Here is a 25,102-nt window from a genome sequence, read left to right on the forward strand (position 1 = left end):
ATTGTCTACGAGCTCTTTCTATTAAAAAAAAGTCATTGCTAAGCGCAGGCACTACACAATATATTCAGCAATAATATTTTATCAATACAGATGCAAAAATGCCATCTGACCAAGCTAGTAAAATCTTTGGTAGTTGTACTAAATGATTTGCAATCGAATCCTGCATTCCCCAAGTTTGGCGATCAAATCCTGCATTCGTTTGGATTGGAGGGTTAGAGATACCAGGGAGGAGCTACCTTTGGTCATGTAACCCATTGTCTATGAGCTCTTTCTATTAAAAAAAAATAAAATCATTGCTAAGCGTAGACACTACACAGTATGTTCAACAATAATATTTTGTCACAACAGATGCAAGGATGTTTGGCAGTTGTACTAAATGATTTTTAATTGAATCTTGCATTCACTAGGTTTGGCAATCAAATCTTGCATTCGTTTGGATAGGTTAGGGTTTATGTAGCCCCTTGTCTACGAGTTCTTTCTATTAAAAAAAAAAAAATCATTGCAAAGCACAGGCACTACACAGTATATTCAGCAATAATATTTTGTTATTATAGATGTAAAGATGCTAGCTTACCAAGCTAGTAAAATCTTTAGTAGTTGTAGTAAATGATTTGTAATTGAATCATGCATTCATCAGGTTTGGCGATCAAATCCTACATTCATTTGGATTGGAGGGTTAGGGATACCTAGAAAAGAGCTACTCCCGATTGTATAGCCCACTATCTACGAGCTCTTTCTATTAAAAAAAATATATATATTGCTAAGTGCAGACACTACACAGTATGTTTAGCAATAATATTTTGTCATTACAGATACAACAAGGCAAAAAAGCACTACCATCTTAGAATTGCACTTCTGTCACATTTTCATGAATGATGTATCCTTCCAACCACCACAGATGCTCTTATGCCTCCATTATTTCTAAATGACATGTATACCTTTAGACCACAGCCAACACAATGGAATAAAGGGAAGAATAGCCTATCTGTACTACTTTCATTTTCAGATGCTGTTGGGAAAAAAATAAAATAATAGAAATTGCATTTCCTCCGAAAGCAACTTCTGGTGACAAGCAATGTGCTACCCCAGATTCCACCATGCAAGCCTCCTTGTATCATTGCTTCATCATTCCACTAAACAATCAAATATCCAATATATTTTATTTAAATACATAATAGTCTTTAAATATTTAGTTGTTTTCTCTTGATAATATAACAATTTGCAGTACCTAAGTTGCCACTATTTATATTACCTCCCAAGTATTTGACAATGCTATTGATTTATATTCACGAATGCAATGACATTTAGAACAGATACTGCTTAAAAAATTAAGACAGTTTGTTATGATGAGGGAAGATATATGATACATCTTTGAGTATAAGACTTTTAGGAGCCATTATAAAAGTCAACCACATGACTGATGGTGGTAGAAATATCAGATCTCACGGCAATCCACTACTGAAGTAGCACACACAAACTGCAGGCCCGCATGGTTGCTGAACTAAAGGAGGCTACACTGCTGACACCAGACAGAGATGAGCTGCAAGAATATTAACAAGATTGCGTAGTATAAACAAGGGGGAGAAAATTTACATAGCACCTGCTATTCCCCAGCATTGTAAGTGCTACATACAGTATCTAGCGACTAAAGAACACTCCGAACATGGCTCTGAAAATACATGTTTGAGAGCATCCGATACAGACCATGTCGCTGGCAAATAGTAATATACACAGGGAACATGCATAAGAATTCATTTGGGTAGATAAGTATCTTGCTAACGATAATCCCAACTTAAGGTAAATGAAGTTAAAGTAATGAGATCTGATTCTTTTTGATACAAAAGGTATTAGGTATCCAATTCTAATTCTTAACACATGACGAAAAGAGAGCTTGTGCATGACATGTTCCACAGGTTGTTTTGCCCTCTAAACATATACCTCTATACATGTCTTAGAGTAACTGATTAAAACAATAGTGAGTAGTAATATATGCAAGGAATATGCATAAGAATTTATTCATGTAGATATGTACTTTATTAACAATACATCTGACTTAAGGTAAACGAGATTAAAGTAATGGGATCTGATACTTTTTGATACAAAGGTAACTGATTCTTTTAGGTACAAAAGGTATGCTTAACTTGCTGCTGTTAAATTATTTTTGGATTTTTTTTTTCTGACATATGTAAGATGGTTCAGGAAACCAGACAAATTTGCTAAGGGCCCACTTGGTATTGCTTTTGTCTTCAAAACGCAAGAAGAAAAACGAACCTGACTGAACAACATATATTATGAAACCCTTTGCATTTTGAAATTGATCGAAAAAGCTTTAGAGCCTTTGCTAGCAAATATTTATTGCTTTCAAATAAGAGGGAAAACAAGAACAAGAAATAGCAGAAGTTTTGTGCAAATGCTATCTTGAACATTAATCTCCATTTGCTAGTTCACTAATTTGTAGAGAAACAAGAACACAAAAATAACAACAATGCCAAATCGCACAAAGAATTCATCTAATCGATATGCTATTTATTTTAATCAACTAGCAATTTGTTATAGTGGTAGTAGGAAATTGTCAAATTTCAGTTTTCTTCTTCTTCTTTCGGATGTCTGTAGATCAATGATGAATTAGATAGCTAATACTAAGCAACTAGATATCACTTATTTGTTATTTTAATTTAAGAGTTGTGATAATGCGCGCATCACTCTAAGGGGGCAAAAGGCCAAAATAAAAGGAAATCTGTCTGATGTATGGGTTAACTGTAATATGAAAAATACATTACAAACTTAGCAATGATCAAGTTGTAATATTAAATATGCTGTTGAGTTATTTTTGGATATGATCAAGAATAAAAGCTCCCAAAGAGATGAACTAGTCTGATCATTTAAATATAACTCGTCCAAAATCATTTAAATTTACATTTGATCAAGACTATGATTTGACACTCTCATATAGCATTACTGGAATATCTAAGAAGGCAACTACTTGGTGTCAGATCTAATTACCTTGTTCATTCAAGATCAACATGGCAGCTATCTTTCTTGATTTCTCTATAACCATGTTGGTACTTGTATATGTGCAGATCGAGAGGCTTTTGGAATGCATTTGGCTGGTAAAAAAAGATAGCTTGCACGATTGTTGTGACAATGTTCGAAATTACTGTAGGGGGAGAGAGGAATCTAAGAGGTCACCTAATGCCTAGGCACTAGGTTGGTACCATGTCAAGGCAACCCAAAAATGATAAATTCAAAAAATAGTAAACACAGGTAGAAATCTACAGTACTCAAAATTGAACATATAAAATAAGATGTAAGCAAAGGGAAATACCAACTTGACAGCATTCAATAATACATAAATCAATTTCATAATCCATCTCAAACAAGATGCAAAACATTAAGGCAGGCGCTAGGCAGCCATTTCTCAAAATATTAATTATGCTATTTTAATACCATTTTATTAGAATGTCAAGCCGCTCCAAATTTGATAACATCAAGACTTTGTAGACAGTATCTTCTAAATAGGTTGCTGCACTCACTTAGGAATCCTGATCCACATAATCACCAGCCTCCTAGTGCTTCCAAGCCCCTTTTTACTGAACATCATTCATTGTAACTATGTTTTATAACAAGTATTCTTGCTCTAGTGGAGGTTGTATTATTTACTATCTTATCGATGTTATGGAAACTTGTGTCAGTCAATTCTTATAATTACCAAGCCAGCCACAGACTTCAGCATGTTACTTTCATGGCTGGAATAGTTTATTAATTGAAGATGGTTTTTCATGAACCAATTACTCGAGCATCTATGAATGCACATATTAATTCAATTAGTATGCTAGTTAGTCTTACTAGTTGTCTAAGCATGAGAAAATATAGTACATGGACTTGCAAGTGATGCTCTACTCTATATTGTTTGACACACATAAGTATATATGTTTGAAGCATTATTGCCCAAATAATATCCCTTTTAATTTTACCAGAAGTCATAAAATATTATCTATGCAGGCTCTCAAAGCCGTGTAGTATTTGCAATATCTGTACTTTTCATATCTACTAGTTGATCCTTAGTATATCTTACATGTATGTGCATGAATACTTGTTGTGATAGAGGCAAAATCTGGCATTGTCATTGAAAAAGGATTGCTCATCTACCAATCAGTTCCAGACCTGAAGGTGTTTCATTTGATAAGCAAAATGATAACTGTAATGTTGTCAATAATTCTAGTTGGAGACACAATGCTAGCATTCTTAATCCAAATTTGTATTTGTACAATAGTGAAATAGATTGCTTGTTTGACGAAAAATTTATCAGACAACTAGGATGATATTTCACGATCTTTGCAATGATGACAGCAAATTCGTGAAATTAGCTAGGACTCAAGGATAAGCAAGTAAAGAAGCTCATATAAGACAGAGTCTCTATGATTTGTAATCCTTCTCACCTATTAGGAAGCTGCTTCATAGAAATGAAAAAAGAGAGAAAAAATGGAAAATTCTCTCACCTTCTAACGGGAGCATACAATGAAGACTCCAAATAAATTAAAAGGTATTAATTCAAGAATAAATGGACATTTATAGGATTTTAAAATCAAGATATACAAAGCCTCCAAGTACTTAATGCAACTCCAATTTGATCATAACAAACACCAATGCCACATTAACAATGACTATCGAGAAAGGATAAAAGCACACAACCAAGTAAAATATTGTAACAGGGAAGGCAGGGGTCTCAATATTGGACCTAGTATTGGTAATCTACCTAAGTATGCTGACACATCAAAAAATCAAACCATGGGACTGCAGTTAATTTCTAAGTTATTCTGGGAAAAGCTACCAATGGTTCAAGCTTTATCTTTAGGAACCACTCCCTCTATTGTCCACTTCATTGTCGTTGATCTGAAAGTTATGACACACAACTACTAGTATGATACTACGATAAGACTTGTCCGATCACAAGTTCTATTGAAGAGGCCATGGACTATGATCTCTTGAACTGCAAGGCAGAAACTCAAAATAGTAACAACTGAACAATATTCCAATCCAACTCAATTTGTTGTTTGCTCTGCAGCTTTTCTTTTGGCAATAATTATGTGGAAGTACTCTAAGTCGCAGACTAATACTAAACATCCTGACGGACCTATATGTCATACTATGTTGCAGTAGTCAAAGCCATTTTCATGAGTTCTTAATCTCTAGAACAATAGACAAAATGAGATAACAATTTCTTCACTTAAACGAAGGAAATTGAAGTGCCAGGAGGCAATGACAGCATTATTTATTGTTTTAGTTCACCTTGTCACCCAAACAGGGCAATGGTTGTACTGGTTTAAGTCCGGATATGAAAGCAAGGGAGAGGTGCCTTAATTAACGTATGAAACAAGAATGACTCGAAGCAATTGTTGAAGCAGGTCATCTGTTTAACAAAGGAAGGGGCGACATACATCTAAAAGAACGTATTGAACCAGGTGAATATGTCATGTGCTACAACTTAAACAACGCAAATTAATCTTAATAATAAATAGTTTCTAACAAATGAAAGAGAAGTCCAAATACAAAAATGTAGACTGAATTACACATTGCTAACAGTGGTCATTCAACATTTCCTTCTTTGGTTCGGAAGCACAACATGGTACCCACAACATTATCCTCCTAACTCCACCACTACACGATAAATAAATCCTACAAAATATATGAATATCCCCATCCTGCAGCCATTTGCGGCAACAAGTAAAGAAATGCCCACCCATGTTACACTTATTTCGCATACACTTGAAACAACAAAAGGAATTGCATGAGATTATAATTGGAGACAAGGAATTGCACCGCCATTTCTCATTTCGTCCAATACCCAAAGTCATTAAAGAATGGAGGAAGAAGCAGCAACAATACCTCTCCGCCGTCCTCCTTGGCAGTAGTAATGCCACAAGTCATCCTCTTGCCGGTTTCTGCAGAACTGCGGAGAGGTACACCTGAGTCTTTCCTATGCCAGCAGCATCGGCCTTCTCCCCAACCACCCATTTAAGCTTCTTAAATCCAAACCTCTCGATAAGCCTCGTCACAGTCCGCTTCCTCTCATCATCAACACATAGGTAGTTGTCAAGCCAGAACAAGCCTCCAGCCCTCAGGATTCTGTCGATGTCGAACATCAAGAACTCCAGCGCCTCCGGCCGGCCGGCTGGCCCCAGTGCCGGGGCACCTCCCTCATCCAATGCATTCATGATGTGCACAAGATCGAACACCGAGTCGTAGAATGGAAACCTCTGCGCCGGCGACATGAGCAGCGGGAACAGCCCCCTGGCGGCCACAAATTCATTCATCGGCTTGCCGCCGAGCTCGAGTGTTGATGTCACTATAGTAACATTCCGCTCGGCCATCCTCGCCGCGAAGTTCCCGGCACCACCATTGATGTCGAAGCCAATGCGGATGCCGCCGCCGCCCAGAGCCAATACGTCGTCGATCAAGAAGTCATTTTTCCCTGTCGGCTTGATCCACATCTGCTTGTCGATGCCGTTGAGGCCGGCGCCGGGGTTCTTGGTGTTGGGGTTCCAGAGGGATCGGGGAAGGGGGAGCCGGGGGGAGCCGGCAGGGGGGCGGGAGAGGCAGCGGCGGCGTGGGAGGGGCTCGCAGGCCTTGGAGATGAGCTTGGAGGGGAGGAGGGGGTCGGCGGTGGGGCAGGGGGCGGCGGGGCGGTAGGACATGAAGTCGGAGAGAAGGGCGGCGGCGGCAGGGCGGGCGCAGGAGTGGGCGACGGAGGAGACCATGGCGGTTATGCCGGAGCGGGCGTCTCGGCCGAGGGGGAGCGGGTGGCGGCCGAGGAAGAGCTTGAGCTCGGAAGGGAGGCCGGGCTTGGCGGGGTCGAGGGTGTCGTAGCCGGCGAGCTCGCGCTCGATCTGGTGGAGCCGGCGCTCGGAGGCCTCGATCTCCCGGAGGATGAGGGAGACGTGCTCGGAGATGACGGAGAGGTTCTTGTGGCCGCCGCCGGTGGCGGTGGCGGAGGGGGAGTAGGTGAAGACGTATAAGGCGAAGAGGTTGGTGGAGACGACGGAGGCGAGCATGAGGAGGTGGAGGGCGGAGGAGCAAAGCGTGGCGCGGCGGAACCGGGCGGTGCCGTCACCGATCTTGAGGGAGACGGAGCCCATGGGGGCGGACGAGAGGAGGGGTGAAGGCGACAGCGGGGCGGTGACGGGACACACCGGGATCTCCGGTTTTCTTTTGACCGCTGTCCGACCGGGAATAGCGTAGATTGCGTCCGGAGCTGGAAGAGTAGAAGGTGGGCGAGCACAAGATCGCTGTCGATTTCGCCGGCTATCTTATGTCTTAATTTATATATCTTTAAATCTCGCGTTCTACTAATCCTCGAGAACTTAATAACCACGCGATAATATAACCACCATCAAGGGTTCGCTAGCATCATAATTTCTTGTCATATTGGGCGGATTAGGTTAAGTAAGAGGATACGGAGAGGGCAGTTAGGTGGTGGATCTAGGGGCTTAGAGGAGTAAGTGTAGTTCTACTACTGAATTGGGGCATGCAAGTGAAGTTTTCTGGGGGTTGGAATGCAAGGCTGTCGTGCACTCAGACTACGCGGAGTTTTCAGCGCGTTCACGTGAGACGTGCCACCTCACGGATAAGGAATTTGTGACAATGGGAAGCATGGGAGATGTTAATAAAGATATTAATGCAAGTTGTGAAGAAAGTATTGTAACATTGGCATACTTTGTGAGATCCTTAGGTGGTTTTCCTCCTCTTCCCCTTTGGTTTCTTATTTAGTATAATTCTATCATTATTTGAAAGAGCTGCATTATTGTTAGCTTTAAGAAATGAATTGGATGTAAGCAATTAGACTCATCAGCCGAGCATGAACAGCTATTGTTGAGGTTGACTCGAGCCAAGTTAAACTTGGGATGCATGATCGACCAGGTATTGAAATGCCAAGCTATAGATTTTTGATGGTCTATGTAACTAATCTACTGAGCTGGCTCAACCCTTAGGCGACTGAGATGCTCGCCAAGGCTTCGGCCTCCAAATGCACTTATTATAGTGAGTTCCAAAATGAACGTCCAAATACATTGAGGCCCCAATACATTTGAAGGCCTCAAATGTTACGTATTTTTATAGCTATAAATGCATTGAGGCTTCCAAATGCATTTATATTGAGACGTATCTTTGTGATAAACTTTGTTGAGGGTCTCAAATGTTACGTATCTTTATAGCTATAAATGCATTGAGGCTTCCAAATGCATTTATGTTAGGACGTATCTTTGTAATAAACTTTTTACAAAGTTTATCACAAACTATCAGATTAGTTTCTAATCTAACTTGCCTGTGCGAGCCAACGTACCAACCATCAAGTAGGCCGTAGATGGAGCCCACTCTCGCCTAAAGCTGATCAAAATTCGGGCGGGGCCGGGTTCGCGTCGGGCTCTACAGCAGAAATTAGGCCCGATGGCTATGCCCAGGCCCAGTCGGGCAGACTGTCGGGCTTAAATTTTTGTCCAGGCCTGATCCGACATGCCCGATTTTTTCTTTATTTGAAATCTGAAAATGGGCCAGAATGGCCCAACAACTTAATGAACTCTCTAAAACTGAATATATTTTTTTACCTTTATTTTGTTTCTCCAAATGGTTAATTGGGTTCAAGCCATTTTTAAAATACGGGCCGGGCCGGGCTATTTTTAAAAGTTTTCAGGCTCAATTCGATTTTTTGGTCGGGCCGTTTTTTTCTGCCCAAGCCGACCTATAGGCCTTTTTTTAATGTCCAAGTCCAAAAAATTTCGAACGGGGCTGGGAGGGCTAGAAGGCCCGTGATCAGACTCTCGCCAAATCTCCATTTCTTCGACCACTTCTCCCTCGGCGACTAAAAACCAAACACCTGAAGCCCACCTCCGGTCTTCCCCATTTCTCGCCTCCGCGCTCCCAAATCGGATGGAGCTCCCCAGTGGGAGCCTCTTCCTGCTGGGCTTTCTTCTCCTCTTCGCCGCCTTGCTCGATCTGGCGGCGGCCATCCGGTTCCCCGACCGGATCCCAGAGTCCGGCCGCCGGCAGCCGAACCAGCCCCTCAGGGTTGCCGTCTTCGCCCTTGGGAGCTTCTGGCGTTCCGAGGCCACCTTCGGATGCCTCCCCGGCGTCGTCCGGACCTCGGTCGGTTATGCCGGCGGGTCCAAGACCAACCCGGAGTACCGAAACCTTGGAGACCACGCCGAGAGCGTCCAGGTCGGATTGATTCTACTCTCAATTGCGTGAATTCGGTGATATTTTGTTATGTTTCTCAGTTAAATTGTCAAAACTTAGATTTTTGGTTTGGGGGTATTGAGAACAAGGTTAGGTGGTTGCTGAAAATTGTTACCACGGATTCCTTTTTCAGAATTGATGGTATTTGTTCTGATAATTTAGAAAATGATGCCAGTTTAGATGTCAATTCTAGTAAGAAACTGGTAAGTTTCATTTAAAATGTTATTTTTGTTTGAGAAAGCAGTAACAGCACCTTCAGTGCATCTTAAAAGGGCTTGATAATGTTTGTCATTTTCTTCCTGATTAACAGGATGCATTTCTCTGGATCTTCAGGATTCTCAAGAATCTATATAGACAGTAATAGGATCATATTGCTAATCTAGTTGTTGCATACATGCTTACTTTTACTAATGTATAAAGTGGAAGAAGGGATAATCCTAGTTTGCTCAGTCTTAAAGGATAAGTTCATCGCAATTCTTCTTTTAAGTATTCGTAGTTTCATCACAAAAATATCTTAATATTTAAGCTATAAAGGCTAAAATATATCTATTGTCAATTCTCTAAAAGCTAAAAGTCATCTAGTATTAACACAATACATGGTTTTTCATTTCAATTTTAACAAATTAATCTGAAATAATCTGGTATTCAGAATTTACCACTATTTCTTACTTAATCAAATATTTACTTAATATAACTAAACATTTATTGCTTACATGTCATTTTTTTTTTGGTGAAAATTAGCCTCTACCACTCCACCAATATGGGTTAAATCTAATTTCAAAGTCAAAATGGCTTAGGAAGGTGTAAGGGTTAACATAAAATTATCATTTAGTAGATTCTAGCTTGTCTACTCGTAGATAGTAGTGTATCAGTGCAAATCCCTCTCAGGTACTCCATGTTGACATTGTTATTCCATGTTAAGGCTAACTCGTAAAACATCAAATTTAAGTAAAAATTAGAGGAAGAATGTGTACAACTCAAAAAGGAGTTGTTCAAGTTTTAAATGAAATTTCAGTGTCTTAGCATTTAGACTAATAACATATTAATATCATTACAATTTCTTTTTTCTAAAATGTCAGATTGAGTTCAGTGCTATGAATGGATTGCCTTGATACCAACAGCTGTTGATCATAATGCTGGTGGGGCACATAATGAAGCTTTAGTTTACACATTTTTTTCTAGTGGAATGAATCAAAAACCAGCTTCTTTCAGCTAATCAGCTTTGTTTATATTTCATTCCCATCCCAAACAATAAGAATAATTGCAAATGGTGAAAGCTTGTAAACTTTAATGCTTTATTGTCTGACCAGGTGCTCAATTTCTTTTGCAAAATATTAATATTGTGTTCCCATACTTGTATTCATTTGCTATTTTTCCATGATCTGGGTAGAACTCTTAATTTTGCATTCCAGATTACTTAATGAAATGGTATGAGATTCATTGATACTTCTCAAAGTGATGTGATTCCTTAGTTCTTTATGATAGATCTGTCCACACTGGCCTGTCAAACTTTCAATATCTTATGTTTGCCTTTATGGTCTGATCTATTTGTAATCATGTCTTCAAAGCAGTACTTATTTCTTATCCTCTTTTGGTAACATTGTCCAGGTTGAATATGATCCCAAGTTGATTCAATTCAAGCAGCTTTTGGATGTCTTTTGGGCTAGTCATGATCCTAGGCAGGTTTTCGGCCAAGGACCAGATGTAGGAAACCAGTATAGGTAAATGAACTCTTAAAGAAAGAAAAAAGAGATCTCAAACTTCTCATAGTGTTTGACATTCTAAAAAGGGAAAAAAAGGAGCTTTTCAAACTGAGAAATATCAATGTTGAATCTATAGCAGCCGCTAAAATGACACTTATAGCTGAGCACTCCTTGAGGAGTATGGACCACATTTACATTAATACCTATCCCAGGAGCAAGCAAATAATCTGGATTATCTAATTGACATCACACTTTTCGAAAGTTGATAAAAATATTGCAAAAGTTGGAAAAGTTTAATCAATTAGAACATGAAGTCATTTCTTGTAACACAAGACCTGCATACTCCATATCTTTCAGTTCTAGGCTTAAGCGTACAGGTACATATGCAGATATAATCAAGGGAGAGATGTAGATTTTGATGTTCATATAATATCTGATATAACCTAAATGTTTGAGAATCATCTGATTGATTTTTTTTTAAAATTCGATCCCTCTTAAACAAGGACTCTCCTTACTCTGCAGATCAATTATCTTCACAAATGGAACGCTAGAGGCTAGATTAGCTGCCGCAAGCAAAGAAAGGGAACAGACCAAGAGTAGGGGCAGTATTGTGACTACACAAATCCAACAACTAGGAACATTCTATCCTGCTGAATCTGAACACCAGGTATTTTCCTTTTAGCTTTAGTTTTTGAATACTCTAACAGAAGGTTCAAATGTTTTCTGCCTGAGAATATGTGATCTTTGTGATGCTTTTATCTTTATCACACAAAATGATATTGCATTTTATTTTCATTAATTTGTTTTAAATAAAAAAAGGGAAGTCCAATGCGGGCTGCGGGTTCTGGAAAGGGTCAGATGTGCGCAGCTTTAACCTTATATGCAAACATGCCGTTTCATATTTTGAACCCGTGAACTCCAATGTCATAATAGAGCAACATTACCATTGTGCCATATTAATTGTTTTAAATTCAGTGTTTATCACCTAGTGCTGTACTTGGTGAACTTCTTGATTGTTAGCCTCCTGAAAATTTCATGGAAGACTGAAAGTTTGGTTGCAAACAAGATAATCGATATGTAATTCCTGTGCTGTTTCTTTGTTGAAAAAACATAAAACTGAAAAAAGTGCAGTTGATAAGTTTTTAAATTAATCTGTTGCATGTCCATATAAGTTAGAAACAACTTGGGACTTGCCACATAAGTATTGAATATAAACAATTTGAGTATCCTGCCAGGTACGACTCGCCATGTATTTGGATGAGTTGACTTTAACTTGCTTCTCTTCTAAAACAACATGTATGAAGTTTAAACTAACAAATAAAGAAGCCAAGCTTTTTCTCACATTTTCCTTTGTGGTTTTTGTATGTTTCACATGGAAAGGGAACCATGCTTGGGAGTTGTTCCTAAACTAGTTTAACTCAAAACAACTTCATGGTTTTTTTTTCCAAAGTCACATGTTTTGAGCATTTCTTTGTTCCCTCAATGTTGATGACAGAACCAGAATGCTCTTAGCACTAGCCAATTTAGTGAGGAAATAAGCACCCACTAGCATGAAAGTAGTGGATACAGACATTCTCTTCTAGAGTTTTAATTATTTTTACTGCTACTAAGCATTCCTTTATTTCTGGTGTCCCCCAAAAGGGATTATTTAAGCCTGTCATTTTCTGATAGCTGAGAGGCAGTTTGTGATGGAGATAGCTAGCTCAGAAAAGGCATCCTAAAAAGAGTTTATGGCAGACTGCAACTAATAATTATAGAACCTCTGCTCAACGCTGCCATAAAGTATTATTCAGGTAGCAAGCCTGGTCTGTTAATAATCTTTGAACCACCATCCACCATTTAGAAAAGTGTCTAGCTTTGGAGACATTGAGTTACCATCTGCCTTGAGATCTCAAAGTATTGACAAAACAAACTTGGTGATTGTCAATGCATCATTTATTTATGTGCATCGCTTCTTTTTAGTCCTTAATGGTTCAAACAGCAACACCATTGTCCTTTCTTTCTTTGTTCATTATTTTTTTATAAATGTAAACAGCTAAAGGTGAACATCTGGGCCAGTTATCATCTGCTTTTCCTTTGTCAATTTTTCTTTTCATTCACATAGGTATGATGTTGTTCTTCCTCTCTCTAATAGCATAAATTTTTAGACCTTCAATTGGAGCTTTTACCTCCAATTCTAGTTGCAGGAATTTCTAGGTTTTCCTTCTCTTTCATATCTGGACAGGTGGATTCAGGTGGAACTTTCCTCATTGCTGCCTTTTCCAGATTCGAGATAGAATGAAGATCTCAATTCTGGCAATGGTGGTGGTAAGGAGCTTAACTCTGATGACGGGAATATTGAGAAGCACGGGCAGTTTATTACCTAGAAGCTCTGAAATGTTGAATGAGAGGCATGGGAAGAAACACAATATATAGTTTGTTTTGGATGATGGAAAATCAGCTTGGTGTTCTATTGGGGGATTTTTGGGACAAGAGAGGTCTTGATTTGCAAACATGTCAAAGAGGGGTCTGTATATGCAGTTAATTTATGAAGGAAAGAGTTAATGGAAAAAGCCCAATAGGGATCTTTTGACAAGAATATCAGCATTTTATCTTTTCTATTGAACCAAAAGGATAGCTTGATCTCTTTCTTTTTCACTACTGAATAACTTAAAAAGAGTTGCTAAGTGGTTTCTAGACCTTGTCTGAAAGAATGTGGTTAGGGAACATAAGCAGCAAGAGAATGGTGGTAATAGACAAGGGAGAGGATATTGTGGTGATTAAGTTGGCCTGCTAATTGAAACTCACAAAAGACAATATGAAATGGATGGAGGTGTTTAGGTTATACAGGGTAATATGTTTTTTAACTTGAAAAAAATATTATAGATATTGACCCAAGGATAGTGATCAGAATTACTAAGAAAATTGCAACAAAATTAGTTATGTTATAAGAAATGGGTAACAAGGGGAGAATCAGAACTACTATGGATCTTATATTTGTCTTAATTGAAGAAGGTAATTAGATTTTTTTCACAAAACTCTATCTGGTAAAAACAGGATTTGAAATGATGGTATTAAATTAAATATAAGGGAGTAAATTGAATGACACCGAGGATTCTCTTTTTAATAATTTGGGGTCCCAGAGGTTGTGTTCAGTGTGGAGTGTGGAAAAAAAAACCCTAGTTTGATGAATCTTCATTCCTGTTTTTTCAGTGGTTCAAATCACTTTATATGTTAGTCTAGAGAGGTCTTCCGAACCTTGGGTTTTTATGAAGTTATCATTTTGTTTGAAGTAGGAAACACCATAGGAGACTGGGCTTGATGTAAAGTCTGAGCATGAAAAGCAATCCAGCTAGCTGAAAGCAGGGAAGGTTAGACTAGGCTTTTAAATAGGTAACGAAGTATTCACTGTTGAGAAGATTAATTTGGTTCTTTGAAATAAGTACTAGCATGTATCTTCAGATGATCTGATATCTGTTTTCTGGTTAGAAAAGTATCTAAGCAGAGAGGAGTAGAAGGATTGGAAGGAATTTGGAGGACAACTCTAGGAGCAATGTCAAGTCTACTTCAAACCAATAAGTATTTAGCCCTTGAATGTTGACAATTCATTATAATTTCTTGGTCTTCCCAATAACCATAAAAGCGCATACAAATTCTATCCTTCATGTTGATTCTAAAATGTAACTACTGTTATATGCTAATGTGCAACAGACACCCAGGGCAACACCAATAAAAAGGTTGGTTTAGAGAGTGAGAAATGAGAAAAGGCCTAAAATATCATGGCTAGAAAGTTGGGAAAGGATTTGAGAACTGGTGCTGAAAAAGGACCTTATTCCTAATGGGATTGAATATGAAGAAACATTAATAAAGTCAGCCCAGACAATTGGCAATGGCACAAGACTTCTACAGCTCATGATTTTTACAAAAAACTATGAGCTGACCATCCACCTATTTTAACTTCTGGGTAAGATTCCAGCTCTCTGTTGCTTAATCACCTTGACAAAGACCTTACAACAAAGTAGTGAACTACCATATTATTTATGAACCAAACTAGACATGGATCTGGTGGTTGTAAGTTTTGACAACTTGAACAACACAGTTTTGGACATTGGTCCTATATCGGCTGATCCATTAATGTGGATGGTTCCAATTGATATAAAAATTTAGGCTATATTGTGTTATACAAACCTATTATGCAGCTGATTCAATTGTTGATTGAATGGCTTTCCATGAATAAATTATCTGACTTATGATCAGGCATGTCCTGCATGTGCCATACAGCAGATGGTTATGCATGCTTCTACGTGCCTTCATCAGATTTATGTGATAAGTTTCACCCATTTCCAATAGGCTTCTCGTGAGTCATGTGACTGTCTTTTGCCAAGCCTTAGTAGTTAGACTTAGGCCCTATTTAGTATTGCAGTTGGAGGGTTAAAAAGTACTTTCTAGAGGGCGAAAAGTTTTTTTTGGATTATTTTGAGATGTTTGGTAAAAAATTTAAAGCTCTTTATAGCCTCCAAAAGCTGGAAAAAAAAATCTATACTAGGGGAGGCTCCAATTTGAAGCTTTTTGCAAAAGCTCTATTTGAGAAAACATGGAAAGTTGTTTCTATTTTTATAAAACTCTGTAGAAATGAAAATACTAATGCTAATTCTTCGTGATATCATTATAATAATATTACTATCATAATATAATGATATTATAAAATATTAAAATATCAATATAAATAATTCGAAAACTAAAAATGTTATATAAAAATATTTTTTGATAGTATAAATAGTTAGATAACTGAAAGAGCTATGCATTGTCTTTTATTATCATTTCTGATACTCAAAGCCCTTTCTCAATTTGGTTACCAAACATATATTTTTCACTGCACTTCACAATATAGTTATCAAATAACAAACAGCTTTTTATTAAAGCTCAATTAGCAAAAGCTTTATTGCTCCAAAACTATATAGACAAAAGCTGCAATACCAAACTGGGCCTTAATTGCATTTGGACTTGAGTGCTGCTATATGTTCACTTGCAAACCTTGGGGCCAGAAGAAAGGTTAGCTATTGTGCAATAGGCACCTACTTTATGGTAATAATTATTGCAGATATATTGGCTTCGTTGACAACAGATCTTGTCGAGTCTTGTCAAAGAGGTTCAGATGCTTGTAGTTTGCTTCTAAATTTCCTGCCTAAACCAAAACACCTGTCAGTTTGCACAGATGCTGATTTCAGTTAAAAACACTTTATGATGACCATGGTTTGTATGTTTTGCAGAAATTTGAGCTGAAACATAATCCATTTCTCCTGCAATTGATTGGAAATATGCCGGAAGAGGAACTTATGACATCAAGCCTAGCTGCAAAGCTGAATGGCTATGCTGCTGAGCTTTGCCCTCCAAGAATCCAAAAGAAGTTCGATGCGAAGATTAATGAGATACTAAAAAATGGTTGGCCCATCTTAAGGGAGGTTTAGATGTGTGGTAACAGGGTAGGTTTAGTGTGATGAAGGTTATTGCATTCCAGTCTAAAATCTTGCAGCAAACGGCCATTAGCTTTAAGGACGGTGAGCATGGGAATGGAGGTGTTATATTTATAGTTGATTCGTAATATTTTCTCTTTCTGTTGAATGTAGTAAACCTTCCTCAAGCTGTAAATTGATCTAGTGCTGGCTAGGTCAGTTGGGAAATAACCATGCATCAATAAAAGTCTGGAGCCCTGGCATGCTTTGCCGTAGGTAACCATGGAATAATCCTTTGTTCAAACTTCAATCTGTCACATGACCACCTATATCTAAGCTAGATGAATGAATGTATAACAGTAGGTTTCTTTTCTGGTTAAATTAGTTGATTTCAAAATCACTTGTTAAACAGTAAGGCCATGGGAACCTAAGGTTTCTAATGAAAGGTGATTAGCTGTAAATATTCGCTAGAAATAGGACTGAATGGTGTTTTGTGATTGCATCCAGTAAAAGAGCATGATACCATCCTTGAGAAAACAGATTTATGGTTGACTGAAGTTGCCACAAATTAGGATAACAAAAGAGTTAATATACAATTGGATGATGGAGGAGACAAGCAGAAAAGCTTAGTGATGGTATACGGTGAGAGAGAGCATTGTACCATCGACTACAGAAGGGATTTATGCTACGTCTGAAGTTGCCAGAGATTAAGAGAAAAAAAAAGTAGATAAACAGTTAGTTGATGATGTATGAGATGAGGCAAGTTTTCACGTCCAGTTCTTTTCCCAGCCTTATCCCCTCTTAAGCGAAAGGCTATGTGATTTGAAGATGCTTTCAATCGAAGAATGGTTTCTATATGATGCATGTAGAGAACTATTTTCACTGCCTGTAATTGGACAGGTTGCAAGTCCAACTGCAGTCAGCTGTGTGTTAGACTGCTTGGGCCTTGTATTCACCATTTTTAAGTCCAGCTGAAGATAGCGAGACAATTGGTAGTATTAATTAGAGCATTATATAAGCATTATATGACACGTACATGGAATTGTAAACATATGTTCCTTAAATTACACAGGTTTCCTGGTTATATGAAACAAAGCATGCCTTTAGGCACCCAAAATCTATGCTTTTTTTAAAGTTGAAGGCTGTGGACAATCCCTGATAACCTGATAATTAACCCAAACATCCCAAAATAAGCTGGTTTTGTTACAGACAGAATGGGATTCTTTATCCGCTCAATGTTGGACATGAATACCAATCCTGGATAACTTTATAATCAAGCAGATTATGGTAGGATAAAAGATAGTGCATGAGAACTGTCAAATAGTCTCAACAGCAAGTGTTGCAATAGTGCATGACATATCAAATTTATCCAGGCCATAGGCCAAATGAACAGACAAGAATATGCTTGCGTAATAAGCTGAAAACTAGTCAAAATACTAGTAAAAGGGGGAGTAAATAACTAAATATCATGAATCATTACCATCATTTTATGCCTTTTGATAATGCAAGTGTTATAAGATTGTTTTCTGTCATACCCAGTACATAAGGTAAAGATTTGAGATTTTCAGAATAAAGAATTAAGTAAAATTCAAAAATGAATATTAACTTTAGTGGAACCCCCCAGGGGAAAAAATTGAGCAGAAATTCTAAACTTAATGATCTGTCATATCTAAGTTTGCATTAAAAAAGACGAACTTAATTTCATCCCAACAAAAAAGTCAATGCAACTGAGAATCCATGAGCAATCAGCAGATCAACCTGATTTGGATCTTGTCATATTTATTCGCTTTAGTGTAGTTCTGCTGGGGCAATCTCTATCAGGATTTTGTTGATGAAATTTTGGGTATTCGAGAACAGAAGAACTTCCATGCAGTCATCACATGTCAAGCCAGCTTTGAGTTTCAATCATGGAATATCTTGCTGGGAACCGGTTTGCCATAGCAAACCAGCCTCAAGCAAACACGTTGGTGGTAGTGCCATAAGTTAATCCGGATTTAGCATCACCAAGTCTTCACTAGGATGCATTCCTCCCACAGCTTATGAAATTTCCAGCACCATAAATATATAACTCTCATGAAAATTTGTTAAAATAAGGACAGAAGGCTGAACTGTCACACTGGCCATGGTAAGAAAGGAACTACCATTATTGGTTTCATGATTGAGATACTTGAATTGTCATTTCTAATTTTTTTTCAAGTTCACATATGCTAGGAGATGAACCCCTCTTTTATCAGAATAAATGTCAACCATCCTCGCAGTTTTCTTGGGAAAGATAAGAATCACAAGTAAATCATGTGCTGCAACAATTGAAATAAACACTCAAATCCGGTCATTGTGAAACAAGAAACAAAGATATGCATTTCCTGTTCAATGATGTCCTTTTGCCTCAGCTTTTTTATCATATTTTGCCTTTGCCTGGAAAAAAGAAGAAACATGTTGTCACTCACCAGAGGGGTTTATAGGTGTGAGATCATGTACTCATGATATAATATTGTAACAGTCTAATATGAACAGAATACTTGGGAGAAAATGCAATATTTTCACAAAGAAAGGTACGAAGATAAGCAGATCGCTCGCAGCTAAATTACTCTTAAATGGAGTGGAATACTAACTATTAGAGCAATTGAAAGAAAAAAAAATGAAAGACTGACGATTTTAATATGCCTTTGGGAAGTAAAGATGGCAACAAGTAGACAAGTTTTGCGAAACATTCAAGCATTCCTGATATCAAGCAGCCAAACACCAATTGCAAGGTTACCAAACAACAATGGATAAGTTCAAGATTAGACTGAAAGTAGTGCAGTGTCTCCAACCCTTTATGCACGCATAGGGAACGGTTTTAATGTTCCCTGATCTGTGGTAAATTGCAAGGTGCAACACTTCAAAGGAGGGAGGAAATCTATACTGCAGACACATGCTAACTCACTGACAAAAAATCCTTTTTCAAACTGTGTCTATAAGAACAACTGTCATATTCTGAACACAAACTCATTACTCATTTAACCAAAGAATAAATCCAAAATCATCATGAAGAACATCAGAGTGCTGTGAACATAAATAGCTAAAATACAAAATTAGAAAACAAGCTTACTATTGTTGGTACAGTAAATATAGTTTTCTTTCTTGTGATAACCTATATGGGATCATCAATTTAGCAACAATTCATATGCAATCTAGTTTCATAATATAATGGGTTAGTAAAGAATTTGATATTATGCACATATAACTACATCTTTAGTTCTGATTTTTTGACATAAAAACATAATATTTTATAAAAGGAAAGAAATGAAGATGCCAAATGTTACTCAAGTATTATTCCATGGATTCATCGCCCAGTCAGTGAATATATGAATATTGCAGGTTGCCAAACAAATCTAGACTCATTATTATCAAGAAAAAAGATTAAGAAGAAGAAGAGGAAAGAAAGGAGAAAACATGTTTCCTACCAATTCACTCTCTAATCAAAGCAGTTGTTTTGAGAAAGGTTGGAAAGTCCAACAAATCAAGCCATTCAAAAAGGGAAAGCATAGGGCAGTCCTACTAGACAAGTACCTTTGGTTCCTAATGTAGCCTTGGTATATCAGTGCTGAATATAGGGTTTTAGGGATGTAATAATTTCAGAACTAAGTCTGGAATCAGTTTGAAAAATGATTGTAGCAAAGGATAAGTAGGAAGAAAGGAAAGTGGTAACGGGGGAAGGGAGAAATGACAGATATTGATGGGAAGAGGAAATATGAACCAGGATTCCCAATAGAAGCGAAGACACCCTTGATATATTCAATCATCAAAGCATGTTCTTTATACAATACTTAGGATTCAATAAATAGAAAAATCTAACTCTCACTCCTACATTTGATGTTCAATATCAATCATATACCGAATAAAAGCATTAAAATAGCAAAACAATTACAAAAAACTGAAAATGAAAATATTATAAACTTCAGCAAATCAAAGCTTCAAAAACCTGATTGCATGAATTCCATGGCAAAATAAGGCAAGAAAGAAAAAGGAAGAGTAGCATTATAAATTTAAAGAAGAGAGCACAAAGAGATGGGCTCCACAAAGACCTTTTCATAAGCAAGGAGTGATGACATAGGTGAAGAGAAGGACACCAGAATGAAAGAATCGAAGTCAAATAGGAAGCTGAAGAATATGCAGTCAGATGAAGGGAAGGAGCAAAGAAGATCAGAGTAAGAAGAGGGGAGAGAATTGGAGTGGCAGGGGAGGGGGAGGATATAATTATATAATCAATCATAAATTAGTTCTTGCAGAACATGGTGGAATCAAAAATAGATGACCTTGCTGTTCTTCATAATGACAAGATCATCACCAACAAACCAGTATTCTCATTCATGAGCTTCCATGCATCATGGTGTTGCATCACAAAGTCAAGCCTCTTTGCAGGAATTGGGACCTAGTGGGGCAGCTTGGGATTATCAATTGAAGATGGCTGGAATAGGTTCAAGAGATCGAGTTTTGGCTGCTGGAATGGGTTTCCAAGCAGGTTGAGCAATGTGGGCTCGATAATATTGTCCCCAAGGAGGATGGAGTGGAGAAAAGTGTGCATGAAGGAGAGACCCCATTCAGAGACTTTGTTGGATTGCCTCTCTTTCTTCCTTTCTCCCTAGGTCCTTCCCCCCATATTCCTAGGTTCAATTGGTCTCTCTCCCTCTCATTGCCCTAGAAATGTATTTCCCTTTGCGTGAGAGAGACGACAATGGATAGTTCGAAAATAGCACAGGTTTTATTAGCTGGTGAAACCTTGGAGACCATGTCTCCATCCATAGTTCAACCTTGGATGTCTCCGTGATATCTAAATTGTCATCATTCTTGTTAATTAAAAAAGGAGTGGTGACATTTTTTTTGTAATAAAGTTATAATGGGAGGGCGATTAGTTAGTCAAAGAACTGAAATAACGCCAATGTGCTTCTCCAATTTCTCCACACCCAACATGAGCGGCTCAGATACGTTGCTGACTATAAAGTGAAGAAGTAAAATTGATCACTCCACATACTTTTCTGATGATCTAAGGTCTCCATGAAACAGAGATATAACCAAAACAACGGGGCTCTTCAAAATAACTACTGTATGACTCCTAAAAACATTAAGACCTTATTTCCCTGTTCGAGAACAAATAAGAATTCTTCAAAATTAATATATGTATTCTGTCAGTTTGCATTCTATGAAAACTAATATTCTCCACGACACCCAATTCTTCAGTATTTAAATAATTCTGTAAATATACTACTATTCTCCCTGTCAGAATGCAACACATTGACCAGGATGTTATGTACAAAGGTTGAGACCATACTATCCAGGCAGTCCATGCTAAGCTAATTCAAAGAAATTTCAATACTAGTATGTGTTTCTGCATAAGGTAGTCTATCTGCACTGCAGCAATGTGTCGTAGGAAAAATGGCTAAGGGCAGATTGTCCAGGCAACAAATCATCCATAGATTTCCTCATTTAAAATTCACATTACAATGTCAAGAGGAATAGTCCTACCAAATCCAATGTATTATTCATCTTATTCTCAACCCACAATGCCTAAATTTATGTTGCCTTTAGTATCAAAACCCACACATCACAAAGATGCATGACAACAGTGAATAATAACAAAATTTTCTTCTACACTCCACAAGGAGTAAATTACACCCTGCAGATGACCTATAAAAAAGATATTTAATCATCCATATTTAAGCTTCTTCCACCAAGTCAACATTATAATGACATGTTAGGATCCATCACAGTGATGTCCGCCCTCATAATATGCCTGAATCAGTTCAAAGAATATAATAAAAGTTTCATCATAATTATATGCTCCCCAGCAGTATATCACTGAATCCGGAAATTTGGGCTTATTTTCAATGGCACAAGTAACAGTCTTGAGTCCAAAAGCGAGACAGAGAAAGTTCCTTAAAATAATGTATTATCATTAGGTGTAGCTGACTGTGTGTATCTCTGTGCTCAAAACACATTCTACTTCACAAGTTGCGCAGGAAAACATAATAGTCTGTTTTGCTAATTGCTGTGTGCTTAATTCTATGTAAATTCGTGATGTAATTCATGGAAATCTATACCATCAGTTAACAAGTAATCCTTCAAACGGGAGATCATAAAAAATAGGAACTTCCTTATGATCTATACATCCTAAAAATAATTAATTGAATTTCCCCCTCCCCCCACCAAAAGAAGGAAAAAAGAATAAGAATGTAATTATCCCTGAAAACCTCAGCGCATAGCATATAAACAGCAAGAACAGCAACAATAATTCTAAGCATACCAAACAATCACCTAAATGGATTTTAAAATAAATCAGATCAAAGATACTGCCTTTGATTCAATACAAATATATATATATATATAAAAGAATCCCAACATACGAATCACATTATTATAATCCGAGATCCGGCAGATAACAAAATATCTCGCTCCTGATCCTGTGCTATATAAATGAATAACGGTTGGCGAATGGATATAGGATGGAAGGAAAAGGTCCAATCTGATACCTGGAGGTAGGAGAGCTTAATGCTCCCGTAGACGAGACCGAAGGTGAACGCCGATGCACGAGCTACCTATAATACAAGATCACGATCACAGTTAGAAGGATTAAGCCCGGAGGAAATCGGAAGAAGGAAATCCAGAGAGAGAGACTTACGAAGGCGAGGGAGCTGACGCCGGAGTAGGGGCCGGGGATTGCCATGGATAAGGGATGGAGCTCCGAGGGGTCAGAGAGCGAGATCGAGGGATGATGTGGGGTGAGTGGTATTGCTTGCAAGGTCCCTCCCGTCAAACCCTCTTATTTTATTGATCGCCGTCGAAACCCTAGTGTGCAAGTCTGGAGGACATTTTTTCTGTTCTCTCGTAGACTTCTCCTCCCTCTCTTTAAGTGCATTTTGCAAACAAGTCCGCTGAAAGTTTGATTTTCTAGGAAAAGGCCACATTGTTTGATTTTGCAGTTTCATCCAAATTTTCCTTCCTTCGTTGCCCTTTTGCTCCGGGATACCTAGCTAGAGGTGGCAATCAAGTTGGATCGGTTTATGGGTCCGGCCAAATGCTAGTTGGGTCAAAAAATTTCAAATCTGAAACTAATATATTTACTCAACAGATCAAAATTTTGAAATATGAACATACTATATTTAATAAATAGGTAACTTTACCCGACTCATTTAACATATCTAATAAATAGGTAACCTACTTAACTTGTTAACCTATTAACATATTTAATAAAAAGGTAACATGTTTAACCTACCTAATCCGACTCGACCTAATTATTAAACAGGTTAAAATGGTCATGGGGCTGGAACCCGAACCCAACCCGATTATTAAATAGTTAAACGGGTTAACCTATTTATGATCCGAACCTGTTTAGCTCAAACCCAAATCTTTTTGTTACAGGTCGGTTTATAGGTCGGGTCATATTTTGCTAGCACCATGTGTACTGTATTGACCTTTCCACAGTTGAACAGAAGTTGTATATGTCACGTGAAAGAAGGATTTACATTCCTTGGTGTGAACCACCAATGGATTGTGCAATAGCCACTTCGAGATATGTGCAGGTAGATAAATAAAGAAGTTCGGTATACTATGAGATTTGTGTGAGGTGTGATCCAACGGCTAATGTCATGAAAAAAGATTAATCATTCATTCGTTTGAAAGGTACAACCCGAACCCTTTGCAATTGATATGGATGGGGTTTTCATATGTTATTGGTGCATAAACTAAGAAATGGATTGAGGAATTGATGGAAATGTTCTCTCTCTCTTTCTCTTTCTACCATTTTTCCTTAGAGGTTTTCCATCTCCCCAGTCTCCATCTCCTCCCTATCCAATGCAAATTATGCTTGTCTTGGTCATGGAAAAGAAGGATGGCACAGGGAAAGATCCCATGATCCTGGCCTCCTCTAGCATCACCGACCAATCTACAGCTAAGCAAAGTCTCCCCCATCTCAAAGGATGGACACGATGTGATGACCAAAGCTTCATTCTCTCTACCTCTTTTTCTTGGTCACCCACACTCTCATACCTTATCGTGTTCAACTGTTATTAAACTATGCACACCAACTTTTTCTCCCAACAGTTTGAAGTTGAAAGTGTGTATCATTTGTAAGCCATAATCCTTAGGATTTGATTCCTCTAGATTTGTTGGAAAACTACCTCTACTCTATTCCTCCTTATCTTCGCAAGCATATCATCACTATATTTCTCATTTATTTCCAATGTCTACTCCATTATATAGGTGTCATCTAAGGAAAATCCTAATTTTTGAATTTGCTTAGTCAACTGTCACAAGAATGGAGTTCGTGTCATTTCCACCAAATTAAGCATTACTCATCTCCTATTACTTGCATTCCTTGCATTTCTACCTTTAACTCAAATACCACCAACTCCTGGAGTGAAGTTGTTCCAACATCTAAGGTTGTAAATGGGTCGGCCAGACCCGCTTAGACCCGACCTGATCCATTTTGGAGGATCCGTGAGGTTGGGTTAGGTCCTAAAATTCGACTTGTTCTATTTCTCGGGTCGGATCTAGGTTTATTAAATTCAGACCCGATCTGACCCATTTAAATTTGGATAATTTTGGGTTTTCAATTCTATGATCCGTCCCGACCCAAATTTGTAAAATTATTTGGGCCCGCGAGTCATAGCTCGTGAGGGTGCAAACAAGTAAGTTAGCCTATACCTAGAGAGAATATATCTCACATCAAAATTTATTTAATAAATAATAAATTCTTTCTTT

General features: G+C 38.0%; 2 protein-coding genes and 1 long non-coding RNA gene across 6 annotated transcripts; 1 reads left to right on the top strand and 2 right to left on the bottom strand.

The window, feature by feature from the left end:
- Positions 1–1,203: 1,203 nt before the first annotated feature.
- On the bottom strand, positions 1,204–7,500 carry LOC103696936. Of its 3 annotated transcripts, none has more exons than XM_026801065.2 (2): positions 5,887–7,500; positions 1,204–1,516 (listed from the first exon to the last, which is right to left on the bottom strand). In XM_026801065.2, the coding sequence occupies exon 1, from the start codon at positions 7,134–7,136 to the stop codon at positions 5,925–5,927; it is 1,212 nt and encodes a 403-aa protein (XP_026656866.1). In that variant the 5' UTR covers positions 7,137–7,500; the 3' UTR covers positions 1,204–1,516; positions 5,887–5,924. The 3 variants fall into 3 exon arrangements, with proteins under 3 accessions (XP_026656866.1, XP_008776887.1, XP_026656867.1); XM_008778665.4 differs by having other exon boundaries at positions 1,204–1,540; XM_026801066.2 differs by lacking the exon at positions 1,204–1,516 and adding an exon at positions 1,555–1,711.
- A 1,281-nt stretch (positions 7,501–8,781) lies between these two features.
- LOC103696935 (peptide methionine sulfoxide reductase A5) lies at positions 8,782–16,673 on the top strand. Of its 2 annotated transcripts, none has more exons than XM_039114777.1 (4): positions 8,782–9,210; positions 10,837–10,949; positions 11,454–11,598; positions 13,197–15,432. In XM_039114777.1, exons 1-4 carry the CDS (start codon positions 8,923–8,925, stop codon positions 13,344–13,346), a joined length of 696 nt encoding a protein of 231 aa, XP_038970705.1. In that variant the 5' UTR covers positions 8,782–8,922; the 3' UTR covers positions 13,347–15,432. The 2 variants fall into 2 exon arrangements, with proteins under 2 accessions (XP_038970705.1, XP_008776885.1); XM_008778663.3 differs by lacking the exon at positions 13,197–15,432 and adding an exon at positions 16,181–16,673 and having other exon boundaries at positions 8,789–9,210.
- Positions 16,674–18,486: 1,813 nt separating this feature from the next.
- On the bottom strand, positions 18,487–23,228 carry LOC103696934. The gene is made up of 3 exons (XR_005506637.1): positions 23,022–23,228; positions 22,873–22,938; positions 18,487–18,778 (listed from the first exon to the last, which is right to left on the bottom strand). It is a non-coding gene; the product is annotated as an uncharacterized LOC103696934 (long non-coding RNA).
- Between the last annotated feature and the right edge of the window lie 1,874 nt (positions 23,229–25,102).

The sequence above is a fragment of the Phoenix dactylifera genome, chromosome 17, assembly GCF_009389715.1.
Source record: "Phoenix dactylifera cultivar Barhee BC4 chromosome 17, palm_55x_up_171113_PBpolish2nd_filt_p, whole genome shotgun sequence".
Classification (NCBI taxonomy): Eukaryota; Viridiplantae; Streptophyta; class Magnoliopsida; order Arecales; family Arecaceae; genus Phoenix; species Phoenix dactylifera.